Below are 12,568 nucleotides of genomic sequence, written 5' to 3'. Positions count from 1 at the left end.
TGCTTTAACAAACTCATAGTATTATGATGATTTGCAATGAAGTCCGGTATCTTATCCTTTATTAACACTTCGAAAAGCTTTCCTACCACTAACGTCGGACTAACTGGCCTATAGTTTTGAGGCTGAGAATGGGATCCCTTTTTGAATAGTGGCACCACATTAGCAATTCGCCAGTCTCTCTGCACCATGCCAGACCTCAAAGAATCCTGAAAAATTAAGCAAAGAGGTTTGGCAATCACAGAGCTAAGCTCGCTAAGTACCCTGGGATGAATACCATCTGGCCCCGGACCTTTATTTATCTTAACATGTTCTAGTCTAGTTTTACAGCAGTCTCTTGGGCACGAATCAAATATAATGCTTTTTGTATGTGTGCAGTCAAATATTTTAATTCAGATTTTCATATTGCGATGTGTTATTCTTCACAGGGGCTAGATAGATAGGGACAAGAGAAGCCATACTGATACACCTTTCCACTGTTGCTGAAAATCATCCTTTAGTGACTTGTCTAGTCTGTAGTGCCATGCAGGTTTATGCTCTTGCAATTAGGTCATTTTTTGCCAGTGAAATGTTCATTATTGTCCATATGATATGAAGAGAATTGGGGAAAGGTTTGCAGATTTTTAAACCTTTTCTCCATCCCAGGGCAGACTGCTGCACTTAAATTCTTCGCTACGTCAGCACTTGCTCTAGCGATCTGTCTTGCAGTTGCAAAGATCCCCAATGTATATAGCAAATTAGATTTTTTAGAAGGCGCACACCCAATTTCAATTTGATAGTGAGGTGCTTGTCCCATGAAGACCGCCCATATAAAGTCTCCAAAAAATAATCAAACAAAAGATAAATATAGGGACTGCACACTCAAAATTTAAAAGGCAAAAGTTTATTACATTTACAAAAAATACACTCACATGTTCAGCTATGGCCCAGTATTGGCCCAATACTGGGCCATAGCTGAACATGTGAGTGTATTTTTTGCAGTGTGCAGTCCCTATATTTCTTTTGTTTTCCCCAATGCTATAGGGCTCAGAGTGTAAAAACTTCAGTGAGAAGAATTTATGTAGTACCCCATGTAAAGTTGTTGTACCATGTTAGGCAGTCACAGGGCAAAAAAAAAAAACAGGTCATACCTTTTATTGGCTAACTAAGCTAATCATAGCAAGCTTTCAAAACATTTAGTTCCTTGACAGGGGCAATGTAGCCTTGCCTCATGGCAGGAGGGGCCCCAGGGCTGGCCAAAATCCACACCCTGAGCAAGTGGAGCAGCGTGGGGGTTGTGGGCGGTGGAGGCTGGCCCTGAGGAAGCAGCCCTGATGGCCCCAGACCGCCCCAGCCCTGTTCCTTGAAATAGGAACTAAACTGTTCTGAAAGCTTGAGCTTGCTACAATTATCTTCGCCAATAAAGGTATCATCCTTAAACCACCTGTTTGTTTTTATTTTTGTATTACTCCATGTGTGGTGTGTCTACCATGATAAAAATGAGTAGTGCATGAGGCTTGTGTTGGTAATACTTTTTTCTATGGTTTATGTTCTTTTGCTGTTTATGGTTTTGCTTTTGCTGGCAAGTTACATTTACTCCATTTTTGGCCCTTGCAAGGTAGATAAATTGATTACCAGGGCACAGATTTAAAAAAGTAAGTCACCGCAATGCATAAAGGGGACCAAACATGGAGTAACGTCAGTCTCCCTTCTTAGTGACAAAAACCTGAAGATTTTCATGATTAAAACAATCTGCAAAAAGTATGTTAAACCAAGCCCTATTCATTAATTTCATGTTCAACAAAGGGGTACAGGGCCTCTTTAAAACTCCATTTTCATAACAAGAGATATAAAATGAAGCGTGTGTAATTCTCCTTGTGTATTGCTGTCATACAACCCCTTTATTCTGGGGGGAAGGGGGGATAGAAGCCCCGTTAAAGCAAATTTGTCAAACACATGTATTGAACTATGCATATACTTGCTATCCTTGGAATGCTTAGTGACAACGAGATGGCTTTAAACACATGGTGTGCAGATAATACAGTTAATATTGCTGGTTGAAAGGGAGAATCTACCATTATACTCTCCATAAAAATAGAAGATCTAGAATATAGACATTCTGACTCCCACGCGTTTGTTGAACAAATGGACGAGACTCTTATTTAGGGTTAAGTTTCAGCACAATTAACCTTAATAGACATTTTGTGCACCCGCTTACATATGGGTATGAGTAAACTATGAATAACAACCAATAAAAGTGATTTATTTTTTTATTTATTTTTTTAATGTACACATTCTTGGGAATCCCAAGGATTAAATGGCATCTCAGGCATTTACTTGTTCATCCTTTGAGCATTCTGCTCTGCAAGCTCTTCCCTACCACAAAGATTTGGCTGTAACTCCCAGAAAAAGACTTTGCTTACAAAGAATTTAACTGATTCACTACATGATAGACTGCAGCATTTTTTATTTTTTTTTGGAGGGGGGGGGCAAAAACCCTCTTGCCTCCCTCCCCCCAACTACAATCAACCTGAGAATACAGTGATCTAATTGAATGGTTTGAACTTCAAAAAGCCAAGAATGACTGGAATTTATCAGCAGTTGTATTTGATTAGTTGGCTTTTAGCTACTTGCCTTTCCAGTAGCTAGTGTGAATGTGTGACTCCTAAAGATTGTTGAAAGTCTGGCTCTTTACTGAAGTCTTTGCACATTTCTGGGAATGAATTTATGAACACCTATACGAAACAAACAATTCCATTTTTTGTGTTTGTGTGTTTCTATCGCTGTAACTTTAATAGAACTGTCCGATTAATGCATTATTTTTTTTTAAATAGAGAGAACCTATTTCAGCTAGGCACAACTGCAGTTTTCAGTGAAAATATTTTATCTTTCAGGAGTCGAAAGCTTCAGATAAGGAACATACCACCTCATCTACAGTGGGAGGTAAGGTGAACTTTTTTTTCACAAGTAACCATTTGTGTTGCCTTTTTTATATTTTTTTTATTAAAGCTGTGTATTCATTTTGGGGTCATAATAAGCAGGGCTGACCAGCATAATGAACCGAAAAGCAATTGCATTTTTATGTTTGATGCAACTACAAATAACGTAATATGTATCCCTATAGATGTTTATTGATTTTACCTGCGTCACATTACTCCTACTCTATCTCTTAAAGTATAAGGAAAGACTAATTCCCTTGGGGGTGGGGGGTACAGGGTGTCGAATTGTTGGGCATACCCAGTGAATGAAATTGCTAAGATTTTTCACCAGGTTGTTGCTCCTGTTTGAGTGAATGATACCAATTTGGGGAAGAAAATGAACCGAGCTCTGTGTTGCAATCTCAACCCGGGATCCCCAACCTTTTCAACCCGTGAGCAACATTCAGAAGAAAAAGGGGTGCTAAATAATTGCTGTGATTGGACATTTGGCAGCCCCTATGTGAATTGTCATCCTACATTGAGGCTCTGTTGCAGTGCACCTGGTTTTTATACAGCCAAAACTTGCATCCAAGCCTGGAATTCAAAAATAAGAACCTGCTTTGAGGCCACTGGGTGCAACATCCAAGGGGTTGGAGAGCAACATGTAGCTCACGAGCTACTGGTTGGGGATCACTGATCTTAACCATATTTACAGTTGTCCTTGGCTTGGGCTTACATGTGTACAGTAGTGTAACAGTTAACAGTCTTTCCCTACTGTGTATATGTGTTGGCCACTGCAAGGGTAGCCAATAGAAAAGGTGAAGAAATGACAGCACAGCACTTCCTTTCCCCCCCCAACCCATGAATCGTGTGGTGGTGTTTTTTTTTTTTTTGTCATTTAAATATGTATTTTATAGTTCAAATGTGGTTATTAGACATCTCTTTGAAGTTCATTGGTCTCAATAAGGGCAGTGGTATACAAGGTTATATACCATGTTGCCATTCAATAAATTTTTTCATACAAAGTGATCTGTCGAGATCTTGATCATATATTTGACCATAAAAATGACTGTAAGGGACACCTTAGAAGACTATCACTTTGGTGCTCTGTGGAAGGAGGAGATTAGTGATGTGTGGTCCGTCCTCACACCCCCATTTGCATCCCTCCTCTCGCCCCTTTTGTGGAGGGAGGGTGGGGTCGGGTTTTACCTGACCCGCACATCACTAGAGTAGACCTGTTGCAAACAATGCCTCTTTTAGTAAGTCTCTTCATCTTATAAAAGGTACAAAGCTTGCTACAGGCCTAACTACCTGTAGCAACCAATAAGCAAGTAGCATTTACTGGTCACCTGTTAAAAATAAAAAAAAAAGCACAATTTTCTCTAGGTAACGCATAGCAACCAGTAAATTTTTTTTTATTACTTACCCCAGTAATTTTCTAAAAGATATTCCTCCTTCTTAAAAGGCTGATATTAGAAACATATATGTTTAATGGTACATTATAAGCATGAGATTCCCACAATTTTTCAGCTAGCAGAACACTTTACTGCCAAAACGTTCAAGGTAATTTAGAAAAAAAAAAATTAGAGGTCATTTACCCCAAAAAAAAACATAAAGAAGATTTTATTCTAAGCAACTTTCCAATGTACATTAAAATGTTCAGTTAATTTTAAATGTAGTTGCAACTGAAATAAGTATTTGTGTATTCCTTTATCTGGCTGTGACTATTAAAGCAATGTAAGAGGAATCCGTTCTTCTCCACGACCTTATTAGCTGACTTGTAACATTGTTTCCGGAGAGCAGGAAATTAAAAAACAAACAAAAAAAAAACACTGATTTTAATAGCAGTTACAAGTAACTTTGAAACCATTGAACATTTTTTTAATGTATATTGGAAAGTTTTGGGCGGAGGACTCCTTTAATGTAGATGCCAGTGCTAAAGAAAAATGTTTGACAATGTTTCTGGTATGTACATATTCTCTAAACCAGATCCCTTTAGCTTGCTCTCTGTTGGTTGAACGCCTTGTTCATTGGTTGCGGTCTATACATTTTTATTTAGCCTTGTGGAAAATATTGGTGCTTTTGCAAACAATGTAGTAGTTGACATCATACCTTGGTGCACCTCTTGTTGTTTAAGGGAATATTTACATTTTTATAATGTGGTCAAAAGCTTTTGTGCAGCAGCATTAGGGCAGGGGCACATGGGCAGATTCAGGGAGAGTGTCGCCTGGCGACTAATCGCCTCTTCTTCGGGCGGAAATCGAAGCGCCCGAGTGCCATTTCGCGGGCATCTGCCCGTGTGCCCCTGCTCTAAAACATTGTTGGTCTGTGAGAGCACTCATGCATATGACTGAATCTATTTGCTATATTTTGCCTACCTATAGTTTATAGACATTCAGGTATCTGCTGTACCTCTTCCCCCCCCCTCTTGCACTGCCATTGATTGAATAGCGAAGGAAGCACATTGTATATATGGAAGTGGGTTACACACGAATAGTTTATATACACTTGATTATATTGAAGAATTTGTCAGGTGCATAAAATCGCCCAATACCTACAATATCTTAAGTCATCAGAGTCCCCTTGTTGTGGCATTTATAAAATATGGCAAGTGAAAGAATGTGAAAGTTGCACTGGCTGTTTTTTACTTGCTTAAACTAGTCTTTTGAAGACCGGTTTATGACTGGTAGAATGTAAGAGCATATTAGTTGGCTATTCTTTCACACACTGATTTGGACAACAAGTGGAGATTTTTTTTAAAAAAAATTGTCTATTTCTCTCACAATTTTGTGCCCCCTCCCCCCTTGAGATTGTTTTTGAATTTTCTTAAGTGTGTAAATACCCAACAATATTTTTTTTTCATCTTAGCCCTTAATGGTAAAGCACCCTGAGAAGTCTTGAGTAAGTAGAATTGTAGAAAGATTTCCATGCAAACAAACAATGATGAGCACAGTTGGCTTGATTGGATCTTGGCAGGTTTGAGCTCCCAAATAAAACACAGATAAAAATTCCATCCGTCTGAGCATTTGTTTCCCAAATAACGTTTTCTTGTGGACCTTGTTAGCTGTGGCAATGAAAGAGTTGTTTGGTCTTGCTTAGCATGACGATGCCTGTGCTGCTCTGAATCATTTGAAGAATGAGTAAGTCCTTAATCGGAGTTCCTGGCATAAACGTATCCACAATCTGACCAGTCAGTATTTCCGGGGACAGAATATGATCTAAACAGCTGGGTAAAGCCATTCCTCACATATGTGCCAAGAAAAACTAAAATTGTCACCTTCATTAGTTTTCTGAACTTACAGGTAAGAAACCTGCGAAATAGTTTAGATCAAAGGTATCCTGTTTCTGTTGTTTTCCTTAGTCACTGTATATACTTGTATATAGCAAGTTCACTCCAGTAATACTGCTGGTCCAGTACAGATACACTGCTGCTGTTTGTTTATCCAATGGAAAAGAATCAAACTTTGTTTTATTACATTGTCTCGTTAAAAACGGTCACATTTTACCGAAACAAATATATTAAGTGATTGTTGGCCGTGGTTCAGGATTGTCTCTCAAGGGTTTGAGCTGCAGTGTTTCTCTAGCCACATGAAATTTTAATCCCTAAGCGGCACGATTGGTAGTGCAGCCTTTTTCTCTCTATACCTGTAGTAGGAAGCTGCACTGCTTCATTGCTGTGTGATTTTTGTAAACTGGCTGTTTACGTGTGCAGGAGTGTTCTGTACACAGATGGCTTCCTGCCAGAACAAAAGCAGCGGCATCCTATCTCTCCATCTTGCTCCATCTTGCTGCTTTAAGCTATTTTATACACCAGTCATTTCATTTGGTGCTCTGTTCCAACCATCGCGGTTCTGCTGTTTTCAAACACGTGGGAATTTTTTTTTTTTTGTTAAAGGAAAACCATACCCCCCAAAATGAATACTTAAGCAACAAATAGTTTATATCAAATGCAGTGACATATTAAAGAATCTTACCAAACTGGTATATATATTTAAGTAAATATTGCCATTTTACATCTCTTGCCTTAAACCACCATTTTGTGATGGTCTCTGTGTTGCCACAGAGATCACCTAACCAGAAATACTACAGCTCTAACTGTAACAGGAAGAAGTGTGAAAGTAAAACACAGAACTTGAATTGGTTCATGTGACCTAACATGTATGATTTGTTTGTGTGCACCGTGAATCCTAGGATGCCAGGGGGCGGCCCTTATTTTTTTTAAAATGCCAATTTTCTATTTATGATTACCCAATGGTACATACTACTAAAAAACTATTATGAAAATGGTTTTACTTGAAAAAGGGTTTTACATATGAGCTGTTTTATGCAATATTTCTTTTAGAGACCTACATTGTTTGAGGGGTTTAGTTTTCCTTTAATGTGCATATGATGGACTAGATATATTTTATCTAAGTTTTTTTTTTTTTTTTGTATGCTCCAATGTTCAAGGGGAATTTGTTTATAGTAAAATCTAGACGTGGGCATACTGCTTATGAACCAAAGCAGCTTTCAATGTTTCACCATCTAAAACATGCTTACTCATAATGAGCTCAACTAGCACAGCATATACTGTATATTATAAAAGTGTGCAGCAGGCATAAGGAAGTGCGTGAACAGTGAAAACTTTTTTTTTTTTTTATAATTTCCCCCCCCCCTATAACCACATAAGTTTGTATTCTACTCTATGCCACTCCGTTCCCCCCCCCCCCTATAACCACATAAGTTTGTATTCTACTCTATGCCACTCCGTTCCCTCCTCCTCCTGTCTTTTGGTGGTCACCACACCCTGACATTCTAGAGTTCAGCGAGTAATGAAATGGTGAATGACTTCTCAGATTCGACAATGACTTGGGACCTTACTGTTTGAATTCTCCGATTATACAAAACGTAAGTTAAGTCATGATTTTATCTCCCACCCATAGTTGTCAGCTATGTTTCTAACATGGTTAGTGAGGCTGATTTTTTTTTTTTTTTTTTTCAATTCATCCATTTGTTAGGGGGGTGTTGCTGTTCATTCATATTGTGTTTCTCCATCAAAAGAGATGCCAATGTTTCTCTATTCTGTATTCTTTGTTATAGTGGAAGAAGCACATCAGTTTTGAGAGTCCCAAGGTGTGATATTTATAAAAAGATTTTGGAAGCCTGAGGCTTATTGTACCCAGGGTGTTTTCACACTGTCATATTGTTTGCCAATAAATTGCCATTCAAGGGAACAGAGAGTGCATTAAGTAACTAAATGGCATTATGGTTTACTGTATGTGCCATGTGTCAAACCACTTTGTTTATTTCATACTTGCAGCTGTGCCGGCCGACCCAGAATTACAACTGTTGCTGCACCTCAAGTGCTGCATTTCTCACAGAGTAAAGTTGAGCATGTATAAGTTAAAGGGGGCCTTTCACCCTAAGAAATAATTCCAAATCCTATTTTATGATGATAGTCCTGCAAAATAAACTTTACTTAAACTATATAAATTATTTAATATCTTGTTTCCTTCACTATTCTCAATCACCGCAAATAGGCAGCAGCCATTTTGTAAAGGCTATTGTTGAAGGGAAGGGGACACAAAAAACTTAAGCTTTTTGAAAAGTAAACACAATTTCAAGCAACTCTGCAATAATAATTGCAAAAATATGAAGACTTTCATGATTTGTAATGGTTTGGAACAGTTCCCTAAGCCTAAGGGCAAGGCCAGACATGGTGTTTTTACATTGCGTTTTTAAAAAGCTTCGTCGGGCGTAAATACTAATGGAAAACGCACTATGGCAATGCTCACAGGGCGATTGCAAGCTGAAATCAGCCATGGGACGCCAGTATTGGTGTTTTTTTAACAAACGCCAATACGTCAAACTACCAAATCAATTGACCCTACTGGATCTGCAAGTTTGAAACCACACTTTACGTAAATATGCAGAGTATTTTAAATACGGCGTCCAAATTCTCGCAAGATAAATGACGCATATACGTTTTTAGGGCCGGTGACTTAATTACGTTGCGTATTGATAATCATTCCTTCTCCATTTTGCATGTAAATAGTTTTTCTATTTCTAAATAGCTTTTCTATTTCCAACCAGCGGAATTATGGGGAATGAGAACAATGAGAAGTGCATGTTTGGAAAAGAAGCCTACGTGCTGAAAAACGCATGAAAAATGAGTGTTGATGGTCGCGTGTTGTTTAAGTAACACATTTACGCCTGACAGAGCTTTTTTAAAAACGCCATGTCTAGCCTTGCCCTTAACCCCTGCTCTCCTTCTGATCTCTCTGACTACTTTGCTGAGCTGGCTGACTACTGTTACCTTGTATCAGCAGCCAGCATCCTCCAAACCCCACAATTCCCTGCACACATGATTTCAATCATGAACAGAACATATTATGGGTGTTCAGTGGGCCTCTTTATCGAATTTTGATTTGGAAGCCAGTGTTCCCTTTTAAGACCAGCTTTGCATCATGCCAAAATCTTGTTTGTGCCAGAATGGGACATCTGACGCCCATGCACTGGTTACACAGTTAGCTGGTGAGGAGTGAGGGGGATTGTAAGGAGGGCAGTGAAATCAAGGAAGTGCAGAATGAAAAGTGAAAGTAATTGCCTGGCCCGCCCCAATGCCTAAAGCTGGCCATAGATACAAAGATCCAATCGTACGAATCCTCGATTTGTACGATTTTCAGACCGTGTGTGGAGAGCTCTGACATTTTTCGTCCCATGGAGATCGGTCATTCATTTGATCGGCCAGGTTAAAAGATTTCTGTCGGCTGCTGATAATATCTCTGCATGTATTGTCCATCTGACTATTTTCAGTGGGAGACTGTCACCAGCTTTGTCGGACATAAACTTTCGTACGATTGCTGTAGGGGCAGAACATTGTCTGTTCTTTTACTACTTTATTTAAAGTTTGAGAATTCGAACGATCGGATCGGTCTATGGCCTTCTTTAGGCATAGAGGATGGGCAGGCAATATATCATTGACAGCTGAGACTTTTAAATGTGTTTAGGGATGTTTGTTTTAATTAAAAAAATAACTTGGGGTTTGTTTACTTTTAAAAGGACTTTTCTTATACAGATTCTTATGTTTAGGTGACAGTGCCCCTTTAAGCTCGCCATAGATGTAAAGTTTGTTCAATTTTCGGACCGTGTGTGGATCGTCTAACTTTTGTACCATGGTGATCGATAGCTTACTTGATTGGACATTTTAGAAGATTTATGGCAGCTAACAATTTCTCTGCATGTATTGCCTATCTGGCGATCTAAATCTAAATGGTTAGTGGCAGGTCGGAAGATTGCGACGTCTGATCGTGTGTCGGGATACAAGGCTAAACTTTGCCCCAGCTTCAGTTAGGACTTCCTTACAGCTTGGCTTGTGATGTTTCTACATGGACACTATATAGTATTTTAACTGAGAACTTGGAGGGATCTCCTTATGCGGCTGTCCATGTCAGTCAAGAGTGAATGCCAAATGTGCTTCTGACATCATACATGTGCATAATGAGCAAGTCATGGCACTCTCTTATTATGCGCATGCGTGGGCCCCAACATGGCCCTTCATACCGGGAGCCCCCTCTTGATGCAGATGACCTAATGCTGGTGGGGGGCAATTAAGATAAAAAAAAAAATACGGTTACCCCCCCCAACCAGAATGCAAGCTCTATTAGTACCTTTGTTTGTGGATCATATTTTTACAGATGCCCTTTAAGTGCTGCCTAAACTTAGAATAACTACATGTGTAGACTAATCAAATACCATATGAGAATATAATGAGTGGAATATTGATGTGGCTAAATGGTTTTTGTCCTTTTATAACTGCACATAAGCAAACTTTTACATACAGGGAATAAAAGAAGCAAAGAGGCAGCTACAGTTAAAATAGTGCTCAATGCTCTATATGGGGCAATTGTTCTTTTAGGTATCTGTCTGATTTATTCTCACATTAAAAACAGAAGTCTTTTTATTAGTTATTATGGGACTGCAGACGGTAATGTCCAGTTTACAAGTATGGGGCTGCATTTATTTGGTTTTTCTAGGGAGATGTCATAGTGCACTGTGAGGCTTGTTCCCCTATTTATTCCTCTGAATGGAAGCTTCCATACTTCTGCTCTGGCATCATTTTTTTTTTAATTCAACTTTCCTTTTATTGAAATAAGTACAGGGTACACAATGCCAGGACAATTTAAAAAATTTCAAGTTATAAATCGCAGAATATGATTTTTGCTGTACCCCATTCCTTTTGCACAATTGAGGTTAGCAAGCAGATTAAGCTAACCTCACCTATACTATCTCTTATACTATGTTACATGGGCTATATGGTTGAACATGGAGATCTGATGGGTAGACCATGTCTCCCAGACATTGATGATTTTGTTCCGCTTTTCTGGATCTGTCTCTGACATTAATTCCATAGTTCTCTGGCATCTCATTTTTGATGCAAATAAACCTTGCTTTCCACTTGGTAAATTTATATTTTGATTTCAATGAGTAATAACCTAAGCATGAAATGTCTCAAACACTTGTTTCTACAGAGACCTCCAGCTCCACCTTGCTTTTTCAAAAATACTTGTTCTGTAGAACGAGGCAATGGCTTGTGGCTCAAATAATTAGACCCCCCCCCTTTTCTTGTATATGCCTGTGCCTTGAGGGGAGAGTGCAATCTCATGAAATAGCAGTATAGTGTCAACATTGCCCTTTGAGGTGCTCATCGTGCTCAAACCGTCAAGTCACTGCTACTAAAATGAGCTATGACTGTAAGTTGTAGCCATATTTAATAATACTCTTACCTTCTAAACCCAGTGCAGTACAGACTCACAACAAGGCTTGCATACACTTGATATATGAAATAGTAGCTTATTAGTATTTTTTTATTAATATTAGCTTATTAACTTTAAAATTCTGAGGATTTGAATTGGCTTGTTTTTCTACAGGTTAGTTAAGCTTTTGTATGCACTTATTACAACTGGTTATTTTTCATTCATATTTCTTTTACCACTGATTTTTTTTATCTTCAGCATTGTCTAATGAATGATTCAAATGCTAAACCGTTAAAAATGGTTTAACTAGTAACACAAAAGTTATAACTATAGTTCTTATAATGCCGATATCGCAGTATAAACATCTGTCACAATGTCATTGCATGTGCAGATTTACTATAGACACTTTAACCAAATGTTGCCACACTGACATGAGCTTCCTTGTGTATGTATCATGCACAAATGTTTTTTTATTGTGTAGTTTGAAAAGTAAGTTTTCCAGGATATAGCTCTTTATGGTAGGGTCAGTGAGAGCAATATTAGTTGTGGCCACTCCCAGTTGACAGTGTAGATTTAGCACTGTATTATCAGTAATAAGCTGTACGTTTCTATGGCTAATAAGTGAACATTTCATAGAAGCAGCCTTCATCAGGAAGCCACTTGTTCTGTGACATGCTGCTATCCCCCCCCCCCCCCCAAAAGCCCGGATCTTAAATTGCTGACGAGCCGTTTTCTATTTCCATTGTCTTTCGAAAACTGTATTGAGAAATGGTGCCTTTCCTCCATTTTCACATAGGGTAAAATAAATAATTTTGCCTTCTAAATACTGTTTTTATGCTGTGTTTAGTTGTAATTTAGTTGGCAATGCCCACACAAGTATGAAAGATGTTCTTGTAGAATGGTCGGCTAGTGTTTTATGGCTGTAGAAATTGTCTTGCA

The 12,568-nt window shown here is 38.6% G+C and overlaps 1 protein-coding gene across 5 annotated transcripts in view; it reads left to right on the top strand.

Annotated features, from left to right (window-relative positions):
* Window positions 1–12,568, top strand: part of igf2bp3.S (insulin like growth factor 2 mRNA binding protein 3 S homeolog) — an 84,638-nt gene that overhangs the window by 28,107 nt on the left and 43,963 nt on the right. For all 5 annotated transcript variants that reach the window (XM_041567076.1, XM_041567074.1, XM_041567077.1 and 2 more), the window contains exon 3: window positions 2,871–2,919. In XM_041567076.1, the coding sequence (XP_041423010.1) occupies window positions 2,871–2,919 (49 nt within the window). The remainder of the gene's footprint in view (window positions 1–2,870; window positions 2,920–12,568) is intronic.

Source organism: Xenopus laevis, chromosome 6S (assembly GCF_017654675.1).
Source record: "Xenopus laevis strain J_2021 chromosome 6S, Xenopus_laevis_v10.1, whole genome shotgun sequence".
Taxonomy (NCBI): domain Eukaryota; kingdom Metazoa; phylum Chordata; class Amphibia; order Anura; family Pipidae; genus Xenopus; species Xenopus laevis.
Note: the sequence above shows the minus strand (reverse complement) of the source record. Positions and strands in the feature narration are given on the sequence as shown.